The sequence below is a fragment of the Ochlerotatus camptorhynchus genome, unplaced genomic scaffold (assembly GCF_037179485.1).
Source record: "Ochlerotatus camptorhynchus isolate MF236.1 unplaced genomic scaffold, CSIRO-AGI_Acam_v1.1 ptg000010l, whole genome shotgun sequence".
In the NCBI taxonomy this organism is placed as follows: Eukaryota; Metazoa; Arthropoda; class Insecta; order Diptera; family Culicidae; genus Ochlerotatus; species Ochlerotatus camptorhynchus.
Genome location: NW_027040502.1, coordinates 1,034,880 through 1,051,702, shown reverse-complemented (window position 1 = coordinate 1,051,702; position 16,823 = coordinate 1,034,880). Strand labels below are relative to the sequence as shown.

Sequence of the window (16,823 nt, the reverse complement as noted above, 5' to 3'; positions counted from 1 at the left end):
GAATCAGAAAAATTAGCTGTAAAATTTACCTCTAATGTTTACCTATGGATTTCGGTAACGTTTACCGAAAAAATAAGCTTGATTTGTAATCGACTTTACCGGAGAACTGTAATGTTGGAGTCGATATGGAAAATGAAATTTACCGAAAGATCTGTAGTTTTTTAAAAGGTTACCGACTCAACTGTAATTCGCTTAAGTATTGTTTCAAGGTATTTTCTTGGTTTTATCAATTAAATAAAATACATTTTTCCTTATCCTTTATTTTATTTTATTCTTACGGATATGTTTTATGTAAATCTAAAAACCCAAAACTTACTCGTAGCGCTGGCGGTCACTGCAATCCATGCAAATATTTGGCTCCAGTTGTGGTCAATGTATTAAAGTTGAAAATTGCTGCCGGTATAAAATTTCTCTTTTTTTATGTGGTCATTGATATGTCGGTGCAGTCCGGTAACATAGCCTTGAACTTGCGACCGACAGAAAAAAATAACAAGCACAGCATCGGCCATCGGCAGTGTACGAGCGGGCCACGACTGCCGTCAAAGAGGACGAAGCATTTGCCATGTTCAACCTCTACATCAAGAAGGCCGCTGAAATCTACGGAATACCTCGGAGGCGCACGATCTACGAGAAAGCCATCGAAGCACTGTCGGAAGCCCAATCCCGCCAAATGTGTATGCTATTTGCCGAGATGGAGACGAAACTCGGAGAAATCGATCGAGCTCGAGCGATCTACGCTCACTACAGTCAGATGTGTGATCCGCGAATCACCGCCGAATTTTGGCAGACGTGGAAGGAGTTTGAAGTTCGTCACGGAAATGAAGACACGATGCGGGAAATGCTACGAATCAAGCGATCGATTCAGGCTACCTACAACACGCAGATCAACATGATGTCGGCCACGTTGATCAATTCGGCCGTCACCGGAGCCGGTTCGGAGGCGAAGAATGCCATGCGAGCGCTGGAGGTGAAGGCGGCGGAAACCAGTGCAAGGGCCATTGCCGCCGTCAGGGCCAGTGGTGGAAACATTATGTTCGTCCGAGGCGAGACCCAGGGTGGATCGAAGAAAGGGGATAAGGTGCTCAATCCGGATGAAATCGATATCGATGAGGGTGAAGAGAAGGAAGATGAAGCGGAAGGTGAGGAAGGCGCAGAAGAGGACGATGTCAGCAAGAAGATGCCCGTGGAGAAACAGGTCATTCCGGCGAAGCTGTTTGGAAGTTTGCGACGGGAGGAACAGGAGGAGGAGGACGAATAGAGTGAGGAGGTGGTATGTTTCGATTAAACACTCAAATGTGGTGGAAATGGTTGAATCTGTAGATTTGGTCAAGATGACATCCGTTCAAGCTGGGCTGACGTACTGAAAGCAAATCGACGCGTAAAGCACAGGCAAACAGACATAACAATCGCTTATTGTTCATCGAGCAGCGGTCAATTTGATTTTTTCTTAGTTGGTATTACCTCCACTTGTGGCGCGCATTGTCAATTCCCTAGCCTTTGATGTTTACACACTACCGCCATCTGTTGAGCGTATTTCCTTTCACATTGTACTCAACAGATCGCCAAATCTTCACGTTGATGCTACGTGAAAAATCACGTAACCCCTTAAACACCCCACTTCAATTATTTTCACGTGCCGCAGATCAATGTCAAATGGAATTTTGATAAAATGTACATGATTTTCATGTCGGTTGATACTACGGGAATTTCACGTAAAAAAAATGTGATAAGCATGTATACTCTACAAAGTATACACGTTCAACCTACATGTACACAAAATGCTCATGTAATCAAACTGGAAGCAGGGATACAAATTATTTTGATCAACCTTGATCAACTTTGAATCGCCACGGCTGGATATTTTCGATGGAAGAAGCAACAATCTAGCATCTAATTCGACGAAGACGACAGGAAACATTTGTGAAGCCGAGTTATTTACAAAAGAGGGTGTCGATGAAGAGAATCGATCAATGTAGATAGGACCTATTGAAAAGTGACGCGAGATTCGTTTTCCATACTGAGCTCCAATGCTACCGACGCCAGGGAGGCAGCTCCCAGAGATGTTTTGCCTTAGAACATGCCGGTGGCGCCGACTGAGATTGGACCCAGGCCTGCTGGGGTGAGAGGTTATCACGCTAACCACCGACGCCGATATCTATCACGGCGAATGAGAACGACCCAAATTTGAGTTTAGTTATCTCAGAAATAAGAAATAAAGTGCAGGAACTCAACGATGAGTAAATTTGCCTAATGTTTTCCCAGGTTTTTCCAGGATTTTCCAGGGAAAAAATCCCGAATTTGAGAAAAGTAAATATTGGATTCACTCAATCTATTGGTACTACTCCGAGACTGAATAAATTTTTTGTCAATTTCCTCATTTTCTGGCAGATTTTTTAGGTTTTCCACAGGAAACCATGAGACAAATTTACTCATCGCTGAGTTCCTACACTTTTGGCGAATATGAGTGACTTACCTTACCTTACCAATCAGGCTAAGGCCTTGTTGTCCTCTGCTGTCCGAAGAAGTCGTCTCCACTCTACTCGATCCATGGCCACAGTTCGCCAGCCTCGTAGTCTGCGAAGGGTCCGCAGGTCACCTTCTACTTGGTCGATCCACCTTGCCCGCTGCGCGCCTCTTCTTCTTGTTCCTGTTGGGTCGCTTTCTAGAACCATTTTCACTGGGTCGTCGTGCGGCATTCTTACGACGTGCCCAGCCCACCGTAGTCACCCAATTTTTGCAATGTGGACGATGGATGGTTCTCCCAGCAGCTGGTGCAATTCGTGGTTCATTCGCCTCCTCCACGTTCCGTCATCCATCTGCACTCCACCGTAGATGGTACGCAACACCTTCCGTTCGAAAACACCAAGGGCGCGTTGGTCCTCCACGAGCATAGTCCAGGTCTCGTGGCCTTAAAGGACCACCGTTCTAATCAGCGTCTTGTAGACAGTCAACTTCGTGCGGCGGCGAATTTTATTCGACCGGAGCGTCCTCCGGAGTCCAAAGTAGGCACGATTCCCTGCCATAATGCGTCTTTGAATTTCTCTGCTGGTATCATTTTCGGTGGTCACCAGTGAGCCCAAATACACGAACTCATCGACCACCTCGATTTCGTCACCGTCAATCTGAACTCGGGGTGGGAGGCTAACATTGTCTTCCCTAGAACCTCTTGCTTTCATATATTTTGTCTTTGATGCGTTGATGGCAAGTCCAATCCGTCTAGTTTCAGCCTTCAGTCTGATGTACGTTTCCGCCATCATCTCAAAGTTCCGTGCCATAATGTCAATGTCATCGGCGAAACCAAGGAGCTGGATGGACTTCCTGAATATCGTGCCACTCGTGTCTATCCCAGCTCTTCTGATCACACCTTCTAACGCGATGTTGAACAGCAGACACGAAAGTCCATCACCCTGACGTAACCCCCTTCGAGATTCAAAGGGACTCGAGAGTGTCCCCGATACTCGAACAACGCACATCACTCGATCCATCGTCGCCTTGACCAATCGCGTCAGTTTATCCGGAAATCCGTACTTATGATTATGAGTGAACTAAACTCAAATGTGGGTCGTTCTCATTCGCCGTGTACGCAAAAAGAAAATAGCCAGTGTCGCTACTTGATAGCAAACTACTCATAATGGAAGGAGTTTTTGTAGCTTTTATACCACTTGGTTGCACATCATCCTGCTTTAACCTAAAAAGATATAAAGCAGTGCTGCTGTCTGGTATCCGCTCATTTTCGCTTCGGACGGCGTGGTCAGCAATAGCAGCAGTAGGAAGGTGGTTAGTCCACTTTTCTATAACCCAACAAGCAACAATTGACTGGTCGTGGCAAAAGAGGTGCCAATCGTCATAGCAAATTCTTCGAGATAACCACCATCCGTCGTCTGGCTCGCCGTGGCGGTGTCTGACGTATCTCCGGTCTGATCTACGAGGTGTGCTGAAGGTGTTCCTGGAAAATGAGGTCCGTGATGCTGTCACCTACACTAAACACGCCAAGCGTAAGTGGCCATGGATGTCCTCTTCAATAAAACGGCCCTTTCCAGGGCCATCAAGCTTACATCAGTAAAGAGTTGGAATAGAATTTATCTGTGTTTGTTTGTCCATATTCAGAACCACAAGCCCTTAACGACCACACAAACTTGGAAGCAGGGGTGCAAGTGATTTTGATTGATTCTCGTAATCAATTTTCTCTTTGTAAAAGATTACTACAAATTTGGTACGCCTACAATTCAAAAACAGAAAGAGTTGAGATAATAGATAATTGATCTATTAAAAGAACCTAATGCTCTTCGCATTTATTCCGTCCACTAGCGGTCCTACGTCATGCTTCCGTTCGTGCCCCTAGGCACAGACCCTTCTACTTTTTTTTTTTTGAAGTAACATAATCCAAGGAATATTTACTAAGTTCAACCTTACTCTGTTAAAATATTCGGCCTAATGATCCAATCTAATGGCTTGCGGCCTAATGGATTTCGGCCTAATTACCCATTCGGTCTAATTACTTGCAACCTAAGGCTTTCGGCCCAATAGCCTTCGACCAAATGGCCCTACACCTAATTTTCCCATCTTAATTACTCGAGAAAATCTTTTATGAGTAGCAATTATTCGAAAAATAGTTGTACAACATCTGGCAACATTTGTTTGCATGTGTCTCACGATGATGATCAAAAATACTCCTGTTTTTCGTTTCCCGCCCATCAAGGAGCAAGCTGAGCCATCGTTCGTAACGGTTCAATGTTTATACATCCATCAACAAAACCTCACCGCAGAGGAGAACGGGTGAGAGGTATAAAAATGGGAAAAATCTGCTGAAGAGCAAATAAATAAGTTAAGTATAAGTTTAAGTTAGGTTTTTCATCGAAATTAACACGAGCTCTGCGAGCAAGTGCAACGAGAAAGAAAAATCTGAAAGTGCTTTCGCCTTCGCCTGTTCCCTTCACCTTCACGTGGGTAGTGACGACAGGATTCCCCAAAGACAGAAGAAACTGCCAGAGACGAACGTGTGAGTGTTTTATGCATTCGTTTTTATTTTTTTATTTATACAAACCACCCCCTCCGATCCGGGAGGAAAGTCGGAGCGAAGGATGCATTTGATTTATACGTATACGTTTGTACAAATGGAAAACAAGTGCCAAGGCGATCGACTGCAACCCGGTTGGGGTGGGCGAGCAAGAAACTTTCCATGCGGTTTCGAAACCGTAAATGTGAAATGTGTGTGAGCTTGCTTGTTTCTGAAATGTTCCTCCACTGGGGAAAAATGTACTGCATTTGGGGGTGGCTGGCAATGACGACAACGGTGATGACGGTGATGATGCAAGACGTTTGCACACTGTTTGCAGTAGGGAAAAAAAGAAAGGATAAATACTGCGAGCTGCCGAGGCGGAACATATGTTTACAGGAAAAGAAAAAAAGACTTTTGCACTCTGCTCTGAGCGTGCACATGATGCTCGGCAAGGCAAGGATACAAATGCGGTTAAAATAATAAACATCAAGGGTGGGAGGGAAACGGTGCAGATTGCCGTTGGTAGGTGGCACGTGAGATGAGTGTAGTTTATGAAAACTGAATAAAACATTCCTAATTGAGTTTGTTTTTCTCAAACTGGATTAAGGGATTCAAGTTTTATTATACGAATTATTTTTCTTCGTTGAAGTTTTTCTTTTTTCTTGATTGACTTCATGACGCAAAGGTCACATGTGAGCTGTTGGTAGCATTCAAAATCAGAATGGGCAACGTATATTTAGTTATCCAAATTAAATATGAAGAGAACTTCTTAAAAAAAAGGCCATTCAGAAAAGCACCCTTGACACAAACCACATAATGCAGTAACAGTCCTTCATAGCACGAGATTTCAAATGCTTGTGATGTGATTAGCCTGCTCTCATCCAGTTAGGCAATCGGATATTTTTGCTAGACCTTCGAACCATCTCTCAAGAGTAGAAAAGTAGATCCCGTACTTCCACGGGATGCCAAAAGTGCACTCGCACAAAAAACCATCCCGAAGCGAAACATGCATTCACAATCGTCATACACACAACAACTCCATTCATCCCACTTGAGTGCCGGGAAACAACGAAATAATTAGCTCCATCGGGTTTGGCATATTTTGCCGGGAAATGTTTTCCATTTTTTTTTTCGGCACCCCCATTCAACCCTTCTCGAGAAGATCCAGTTACGGCTCAATGGCCCATTCGTGCATGCATCGCTAGTCGTTTTCGTCGTCCTCGTTGTCGTTGTCGGAGTCAGACACACTCTGCCTAAGCCTTGTGAATAACCCATCAACAGGCTTTGTGTCACATGGTTCGGCCGCCCGTCGCCTGAGAAAAGTAGCAATCCATGAAGGACTCTTGGCTGCTGCTGTTCTGGAGACGACTGACTCGCTGCCGTTCAAGAACATATCGCCTGAGAAGGACACCCAAGTCACCGAAACCTGCGATGCAGAAGAACTGAAGAGATTTGCACAGACATTTTTCCCCATTTCCTTCGGGGAAAAAAAAAATACCGTAAGAATAAAAAAGGAACGAGATTTGCAGCTGCTTTTCCGCATTATGTCCTTAATACAACAACATTCTCTGGTCTCGGTCTCGACTCCGATGGCGATGGCAGGTTTGGTTCACTGTTTTCTCAAGTGCAACGATGGAAAATGCATTCCATCGACCACCAACCAGCTCATTTTGGTGACGCGATTGCTGGCGAAACAGCCGGACAGAAGAATAGGAGAATGCTCATTAGCAAATTAGCTCGGCTGGAATAGAATGAGCAAAGATTTGCCTGGCTGTGAGGAGATTTTTGTGTGCATATTTATGCTTATTTGGGTGGAAATTCTGAAAAAAAAGATGCCACCAATGAATGGTCTAATTGACATCGTCACCACTGTTTACGCTAGAGGGATCATTTATACCTTTTTTTTTTGGTTTTCTGGAAAAGTGGCTATTCAATGTGGACTTGTCTTGCGAATTTGATGCTCCCGGTTCACCTGGTTCGTTTTGTAAAGAGGGACATTACTAGAGGTTGTGGCAGAGCGATGCGCTTTTGTGAGTTCTTATGGGAACTTTAGATTTATAAAAGTGAAGTACTCGTGTTCATAATGTTTTCAAAATTGAATTGTTGGACCTTCTTTATCCATTGGATATGGCATCTCAAAAGGAACTTAGCAGTAGCGCTACAAATTCGCAAAATCAATTGAAAATATTTGATGGAGATGAGAATAGTAACTATCCACTATTCAAATCCGCAATTTGACGAAGGCGAGCCAACCCGACACCAGCAAGATTTTTTTTTTTTTTTATTTATTAAGCGTAGTACAAATAACCACATGTGTTCTCAAAGCTCGTACTACACTGAGAGATGATCAGTTCCGTCTCGAAAATAATTGTTTACATTGATTTTTAAAGTATACGTATGAGGCAGCTTGTTTGCAATTCATAGGCAGTTCATTCCATAATTGCGCAGCACGTTGATGAAAAGAGCATCTGTACATCTCTGTACGACTTCTAGCGAGTGTTAAATTTCTTGAGCGAGATGACCTCAAAAATGAAAAGAAATTATGCAAATAAACAGGACCTTCATTCAGAATTTTGTAAGTTTGGGTACATACTCTCAGCTTCACGTAATTTTCATAAGTGCAACCTAAAATCCCCTTGTGATTGATGCCAATATGTTCAAAGCGAGGAATTTTATAAACATATCTTGTAACAGCATTAAATGCAAGTTGTAATTTTCGAGTATTATTGGAGGAAGTAGATGTATATAGAACATCAGCATAGTTGAATAGCGGAACTAGAAGACTTTGAGCTAATTTCAAACGAATATGTTTAGGAGTACAGTCTCTCAACAGCACTAATGAATGCAGACCAAAAAATACTTTTTTTGAAACACTATTTACTTGTGCAGTCCAGTTCAGATGCGAGTCCATTATTATTCCCAAATTCTTAACAACATCTGAATATGCTATTGCGGTATCACCTATCATAATGCAAAAAGCATCTGAAATGTTTACTGATCTATTTTTAAATATGATTGCTTGAGTTTTGTTTGCATTTAATTGTAAGCCGTTTGTTACACTCCATTCACAAATTTTTTAAATATCCGAATTAACACAACGTACGATATTTTGTAAATTTTCGACTTTACCAGAGAGGTATAACTGAACATCATCAGCATAGAGATGGTAAGCACAATAATTTAAAATACTTGGAAGGTCATTGATGAACATGGAAAATAACAGTGGACCTAGAACAGATCCTTGTGGCACACCACTTGTTACATTCAAAAGTTCCGATTTTGTATTATTAAATTCAACATATTGCGTTCGTCCCGTAAGATATGAGGAAAGTAAGTTTACAGAAGTTGTATCGAGATAGAAAAAACTACGTCGCTTCCGACATAACAATTTATGATTGATAGAATCGAAAGCTTTACTAAAGTCCAAAAGAACTAGAACTGTTAGATTACGTTTGTCAAGCACAGTTTTTATATCGTTTTCTATTTTAATCAAAACTGATGTAGTACTGCAATGTTTACGATAACCAGATTGTAAAGGACATAGTAACGTATTATGAATCAGATAATCGTTTAATTGTTTAGTCAGGAGACTTTCAAAAATTTTGGAAATAGCAGGTAGGATGCTAATCGGTCTGTAGTCCTTGTTGTTCATTGGATTATCAATTTTGCCAATAGGTACAACACGTGCTATCTTCCAAAGCTGTGGAAATGTTGAAGTTGTTATAATGTGATTGTATAAGTTCGTTATGGTAGGAAGAATGACAACAAGAGTTTTTTTTTCAAAACGCTGAGTGGTAACTGGTCAAAGCCGATAGAATCACTGGACGCGGAATTGAATTCGGTCAGGACTTCTTCATTCGTTACATTCCTAAATGAAAAAGAAGATGACGAGGACCTACCAGCCACAGATTGTTCATCAAAAGTAATAGGAGCTTGATTTGACATGAAGAACTCATTCAATGATTCGGTAGTGATGTTACACACATCACCACCACCTGCTCTACTTTGAGTTTTTGAAGTCCCAAACGTTTTATATTCTGCCAAAGTTTATTGGAAGAAAGAGAAGGGTTAAGGAGCCGAGAGAAGTAAGTGTACTTAGATTGTTTCACTACACGGTTTGACCTATTTCGCAACCTTGCAAAAGCATTCCATTTAGCTGCGCTGGGTTTATCTGTTTTCCATTTATATAAGCTTTAGATCGTTTTTGGAAGAGATTTTTGATGTATGGATTAATCCATGGAGCACTAGGATCCACAGTAGTTTTCATTTTCAACGGGGCATGATCATCAATGACAGAATAAAGCATATCGTTTAAAATTTGTAATTTTCCATCAACTGAGTTGCAGTAATAAATAACATCAAGATTGTACCTTTGCAAGTCAGCTATTAAACTATCGGTGTTTATCTTGTGATATTCTCTTGTCCAATACGCAGCTGGAGGTTGATGAGGTACCTTAACTCTGTAATCGAAGCAGATCAAATCATGATCGCTAACACCTCCTATAGAAGATTGAAAGATGTTGCTAACGTTAAACGTACAATTTCCAAGTGCATAATCAATAAAAAATGAACTGCAGCCTGATTTATGACAAGTGGGGGAAAGAGGTAAAATTTTAACAGAAAGCGATTTAACCATATCGATTAACTTGTTTGTAACAGGTGAAGAAGTGTCACACAAATTTATATTGAAATCGCCCATCAATACGAAATGAGATTCAGTAGCACTGATTTCCAGCGCAAGTTCGAAAATACTGTTAAGTTTAGAAACCCTTACATCTGGAGGTCTGTAGACAATGCCACACACAAGCTTTGAATGAACTAATTTAACAAAAAGGTAATCAATTTCATCACCAGCATCAGACTTAGCAAGAACCTTATACTTTGCTTTACTGTTTAGATAGAAAGCAACTCCTCCGCCTCGCTTCTTATTGTCTAAAAGTCGATCAGAACGAACAATTTTGTAGCCATCTAACTCAACAAATTTGAACCAAGACTCAACAATCCCCAACACAGCTAGCTTTGAGTTCTGAAAGAAGGTTCTGTAATAATCAATATTTTTAACAATGCTGCGAACATTATGGAAGGCAATTTTAATGTAGTTCCTAGCGGGTTTCTCAATAAAGTGTTTCATGATCGTATCAGAAATCCAACGTGAATTAACCGATTCATAGACATCATCGGGCCTTACCTCGGAACTGATCATCGTCTCATTTGTTAGGACTGCTGAAGGCTCACTGGTCGATTCGCGTTTTTTGATTCGAATTCACGGACCTGAACGCCTTCGGGCCAGTAGAAGGAATCACTGACAATACCAACCAGGTCATCAGATACCGTCACCTTGAAGGAGATGAATGTTAGCTCATCGATGTTTTTGTTTCTCGGAACTAACTTGGCACAGCGAAGTGTAGAATTCTCAGCGTTCGAAATCTCTTTGATGTATTCCAGGATGTCGACTTCTGTTTGATCAATGGCGAATGGTGTTACATAGAAAGACCTCAGCATTTCTTCAGTCTGATCACGTTGACGTTGGTTCCTATTTGCAGCTCTCAGAAGACATTCCGTTTGTGGGTTTCGTTGTTCATCATCTCCCGGGTTAGTGGTGACCGTTGCAGCAGATGATGAGGAAGAGAGAGCGGTGGAGGTGGAAGCAGTAGCAGCAGTTGAAGTGGAAGCAGTAGCAGCAGTTGAAGTGGCAGCAGGAGTACTGGCAGCAGCAGTGGCAGTAGCAGTAGCAGTAGACGTGGCAGAGGTGGCAGCAGTAGTAGTGCCGGCAATGGTAGTTGGAGCAGGAGTAGTGGCAGTAGCAGCAGCAGCAGCAGCAGCAGCAGCGGTAGTAGCAGTAACAGTTGCAATAGTATTGGTAGATGCAGTCGAAACGGAACTTGCAGTATTTTGGGTGGCTGTGAGTTGGTTCACAGAATTGTTTTCCACGATAAGTGATAGAGCTGCCAGACCATCCTCACCAGCTGATGAGTTCTCCAACTGCGATTGTAAGGAACTGTCCAGGTTTATCCGATCAATACTCGAATGAAAATCCGCAAGACCGCCACCAGAACAGCCGGAAAGTAATTGCTGGAGACGATTGGATGCACTGGATTCCCTTCTGTTAGATAGTACAGCCGATAACATAGTATTGAGAACTTTCAAATTTTCTCCATATTGTCCGATGCGCAGGTCCATGGAATCCACACGTACCAGAAGATCCCTTAAAGTTTTCAGCAGCACTGTCTCTCGGTCCATGACAACAGGATTGAAATTTACTCGGCAGATGTCACAAAACCACAGTAGTCCCACATTCGCCGTCCAGGCTGTGTGATTCGTCGCGTTTAATCCAACACAGCAGGGGTGAAAAAAATTTGCGCATGATCCACTGCACAGGACGGTCTTATCCGTGGGCTCAGTTGGATTGCCACAAATTCTACATGGATCCATGATCATCAAATTCACCCTACGTTTCTGCAGCACACTTTCAGAGAGAAGTCCCTACCAGGAGAAGTATGTAAATTCAGTTGGAAACAAGAAATAGCAAAACTCAGAAATCTACCCTGAAACTAGAACTGCACTGTACAATTGCAAGCTAGGTTTCCTATACAATGCGAAATAACCGTCTCGCTCAGAATCCACCAAAGCATCCGACCAGAACCAGAATCTAGCCGAGCTGATGTATACCAACTTTTGAGACCGCCGATATACACAACAACAGCGACTCTATTCACGCATCAGCACCGCACGCACTGTTTAACTTCTGACCAGGACTGGCTCAGGTTGAACAACACGACTTTTGAGACTGTCGTATATAAACACCTTCGCTATCCTATCTAATCGTAAACAGTGGAACGTGTGAATAACTGGAGCAAAACAGAAACAGCAAATTCTAGTACTACCCAAAGAGCAACTAACACAGATACAGTATGAGCACGAAGCAGATAATGAGTAACACCACCGATCGTTCCCTAAAGAAAACACAAACACTCCTGGCAACGAAATATCACTGTCAATGGCGGCAGAATAGAAGCAGGGAGTGAATTTTCAAACCAGCTCACCACTTCGATTTGGGCAAAACTCGATGCGTACTTTATGTTGGATGGTACAGGAGCTAATTGTTTACCGATTCACTGAAGTTGCAGTCCAAATGGTATTAAACGATACTATTAAAACCGATTCGAAAACAGAGCGCTTATCTATGCAGGTTTGACGATTTAGCCGTTACGTTACGGGGGGATTTCTATCAGTCCCTTACCTGAATTGGACTTGATATTGAATTGACATGAACCGATCATTGATTTTTTGTTGAAATTGATTCAATAGGTATTTACATGCTTTTCTGTAAGATTCTGCACTGGTAAATGCAAATTTTTGTTCACGCACTTGCTGCACCATATTATTTTCTTACAGTAACTTATAGAAAGCTACGGAAATGTTTGCTAAGAATTCTGCTTGTTGAGGGGGAAGGGGGGAAGTTTTGAAAAATGACGTGAAAATCAATTTTTCATTGAAATACCAGTGAGATCCGGGGCCTCTTAACTTAGTCGGTAAAGGCGCAGCTACAAAGCAAGATGATACAGGAGGTGGCTGGGTTCGAATCCCGGTCCGGTATAGGAATTTTCGGTTCGGAAAATTTCTCGACTTCCCTGGGCTTAAGAAGTATGATTGTATTTGTCACTCAATTAAACTAATGCAAAAATGGCACAGGCTCCGAAAGCGCTCAATTAAGAGCTGTGAAATTGCATCTAGAACACTAAGTTGAGAGCAAGCAATAAGCTAATATGCGATAACCAGGGCTATGCATTTTCGAAACAAAGAAAAGAAAACTGAACTCTCCGCAGAATCGCTTCATTTCGAGCAATATCATTTTCGTGTATGGCATTGTGTTTCTTGTTTTTGAACATTCCTTCTTTCAAACATGACTTGACTATCGCTTGGTTCGTTCGTCAAGTGCTTTCTTCGTTTTTTCCACTTTCACTTCAATCCGGGCTCCTTCGACGCATCGCGTCGTCAAGCATCTAAATATAGTATCCGCACAATATCGGTTGCCGATAGGAATGACATCCGCATTATATGTAGTAATAATATATTATTTTATGTTGAACGAAAATCAAATTAACGAGGTCATTCTGGAGTCCAAGGATGGCGGCCATCGGGGCCAGGAAAAGTCTCAAATACCCTACAATATGGGTATTTTCGGAACGGGGACGACGCGAAGGTGCCGAAAATCGATATCCAACGCCATTATGGAATCCAAAATGGCAACCATCGGGTTTCAGAAAGTGTCAAATGCCCTACAAGAGTATATTTTCGCCATTTTGGAATTCAAAATAGTGACAATTGGTTTTCGGAAGCGTCAAATATCCTAAGATATGGATATTTTAGGAACGGGAACAACGCTTAGATGTCAAAAATCGATATCCGACTTTATGTTGGAATCCAATATGGCGGCCATTAGGATTCAGAAAGTGTCAAATACCCTACAATATGGGTATTTTCGGAACGGGAACGACGCATAGATGCCAAAAACCGTTATTCGACGCCATTTTGGAATCCAAGATGGTGGCCATCAAGTTTCATAGAACGTGACAAATACCCTAAGATATGGATATTTTCGGAACGAGGACAACGCGTGGATGCCGAAAATCGATATCCGACGCTATGCTAGACTCCAATATGGCAGCCATCGGGCTTGAGAAAAAGTGTCATATACCCTACAATATGGTTATTCTCGGAACAGGGACAACGTGTAGATGCCGAAAATCGATATCCGATGCCATTTTGGAATCCAATATGGCGGCCATCAGGTTTCATAAAAAGTGTCAAATACCCTACTATCAGGGTATTTTTCGGAACAGGAACCTTTACGATTCCCAAGACGTGTAGATGCTGAAAATCGATATTCGATGCCATTTGCAGGCCATTTGAAACTTCTTCTGAAATCGGAAGCCACCATCTTGAATTTCAAGATGGCCTCGGACATCGATTTCTGGCTTCTAGACGTCACCCCGATTCGAAAAAAAAACCCCACATTGATCGGTAAATACAGTATTACAGTATTTCAAAGTTTCTCTGAACCAAAGCCGCCATATTGGATTTAATGACGGCGTTACATCAAGTTTAGACATCTACACCTCATCCCCATTCTGAAAATAACCATATTTTAGGGTCAGGGTGCCTTCCATTCATTTTGACTAAAAAAAGGTTTTATGAAATTACGGAATAATAAAATATTATGATGATATTTTGTATATTTATGTATAAAGAAAACATTGTAAAGTTTGTGTTTCAAACATCTCACCTGCAAATTTAGCTTTGACAGAGTCACAATGAGCGTTTTTCTGATCGCCTCTTCGCGAAGAGTGAAGAGCGAAGAGTGAAGAGCGAAGAGTGGGTGAGATAAATTACAAAATCGCTTATTGCGACTCTCATGTAGCAAAATTGGCAGGTATTATGTGTCAAACACAAACTTAACAATCTTTTCTTGTTATTTACATTATCAAAATATTGTCATAATATCTTATTATTCCATAATTTCTTAAAACATTTTTTTAGTCAATATGAATGGAAGGCACCCTGTTTAGGGTATTTGACACTTTTCCGCAAATCGGAAGTCGAAGACTTGGATTTCAAAATGCTCATATTGACAATATTTCCCATTTCTTCTGAAATCGGAAGCCACCATATTGGATTTCTCAATGGCTTCACATATCAATTTTCGATCTGTAGACTTCATACTGATTACTTAAATATCAATATTGACGTGTATTTGACTGTATTTCCACTTTTTATTAAGTCGGAAGCCGCCATCTTCGATTTCAAGATGGCATCGGATATCGATTTTCATCCTCTAGACGACATCCCGATTCCAAAAATACCGTTATTGATACGTATTTGACAGAATTTCCCACTTTTTATTAAACTTGAAGCCGCCATCTTGGATTTCAAAATGAGCGGAGTGAACAATCAACAAAAGTCATAAAAATTGCGTGAATCTGGATCGAACAGCTTCGCTTCAATGCAAAAGTAAGTTCATTTGACAATGAAAGAAGAAATGAACACGAGTCAAGCCAAAACAAACAGCATGCAAACTGATCGAAAGTGATTCTGTTGATGTTGACGGGGATCTGCTCGAAGAGAAGACTGAATGGGTTTCAATTGAAAGTGATGGTTTACAGCTTCATCGTCACTTGATGATTTTCGATTGAAAGTGACTTTGTGGGGCCCTGGCGATAACCAATAAACTTGTAATGCAAAGAAGAAGAAGAAGAAGAAGAACAAGAAAAATAATAAGGCATCCTTGGAACAAATTTTGGCTAATTTCACACAAGAAATAATAATAAATAATAGGATTCTTTTGAACTGGTCGCGTCACGTCGCGTGTCGTGTTTACTCTGGTCGCGGCCTTTGGCGTTATCCCCAACGGTGATATCTGTCCGCTGCACTACTATAAAGTTACTGACCAATAGCGTTTGGTTGTGGGCTATCTGCAGCTTTGTTCTTTGCATCAAGTTTCCAATCATGTCGATTGCCTCGGTCGCTAACATTTCCATCTCTTCCAGTGTCTTGCCTGTTACCGTCAAGACAACGTCTCAGCTCCTTTGGGCAGCTTCAGCGTTAGCACGCCGTTATACATCACGTTGCAGAGCGTGGCACCGAGGATGGAGCCTTGTGGAACTCCCACCCTTGTCTGCCTCGTAGACAGGAACTCGGTTCTGAAAGCAACTCCCTTAAATCCTGCACAGGTAGTCAAGGTCCCTCGTTCTATGCAGCGCTTCGGCGATGGCCTCCCAGCTGGCGCTGTTGAACGCATTCTTGACGTCGATTGTTATCATGGTTATGAATATAGATCTCCTTCCCACTTCTGTTTGGACACCATCTCGGCTCTCTTGACCACTGTCCGAATTGCATCCACCGTTGCTCTCCCTTTTCGGAATCCGAACAGCCTCTCCGACAATCCGTGCATTTCGTCAGTCTGTTTAGGATGATCCTCTCCAAGAGTTTTCCAAATGTATCCAGCAGGCATATATGCTCATACGATGCTGGATCTTCCGGCGGGTTTACTGGCTTCGGCAGCAACAATAGCTTCTGTATCTTCCATTTATCAGGGAAGTGACCCTCGTTCAGGCATTTCTGCAGTACGAGGACGCCTGATTCACCGCATTCAACGCCACGTTAGCGATTCCATCCATACCGGGAGCTTTCTTCACCTTCCTTCCTTGCGCCACTGCTACGAGTTCCTCGTTAGTGACTTAGACCTAATCTCCCTCTCCCTCTCTGTATGGTGTAGGTGGCCAGGTCGTTGGGTCGTGCTTCGGGAAAAGTCTTTCCACGATGGGCACATTTCAGCGGGCATCGTTTGACCTCTGATCTTTGCCTTCACGACACAGTAATCGTCGTCACAGAAGTTGGGCATCAGCATCTCGAAACAGCTCCTAGAAACAGTTTGACTTGCTCTGCTTTATTTCTCGTTTATGTGCGGCCCTAACCACTCGGAATATTCCTCTACATTCCTCTCTGTTCTTGCTCTTTGAATTGCTAAGTGCCTCGTTTTACCAGTACGCTGGACACCGTCTGTTGTTTGGCTCCAGTTTCCTCGGCATGGTCATCTTACAAACTCTCACTAACGTTTCTGTCAGCACTAATGCGGGCGGAGAGGTGAAGGTTCGACTTCTTTCGTCTAAATCAAAGGTTGCTCCATTGAAATGTCAGATTGTTCCAAGACTTGAGCTCTGTAGAGCACTTCTGGGAGCTCAGCTATTCGCCAAGGTTCGAGAATCGATTAGGATTGATGCTGTATGCTATTTCTGGACGGATTCCAAAATCCGAAATATAACCG

General features: G+C 42.3%; 1 protein-coding gene across 1 annotated transcript; it reads left to right on the top strand.

Moving 5' to 3' along the window:
* The first annotated feature begins 434 nt into the window (after positions 1-434).
* LOC135699174 (pre-mRNA-splicing factor syf1 homolog) lies at positions 435-1,258 on the top strand. Its single transcript, XM_065219401.1, has 2 exons — positions 435-450; positions 516-1,258. The coding sequence occupies exons 1-2, from the start codon at positions 435-437 to the stop codon at positions 1,256-1,258; spliced, it is 759 nt and encodes a 252-aa protein (XP_065075473.1).
* Positions 1,259-16,823: the final 15,565 nt, after the last annotated feature.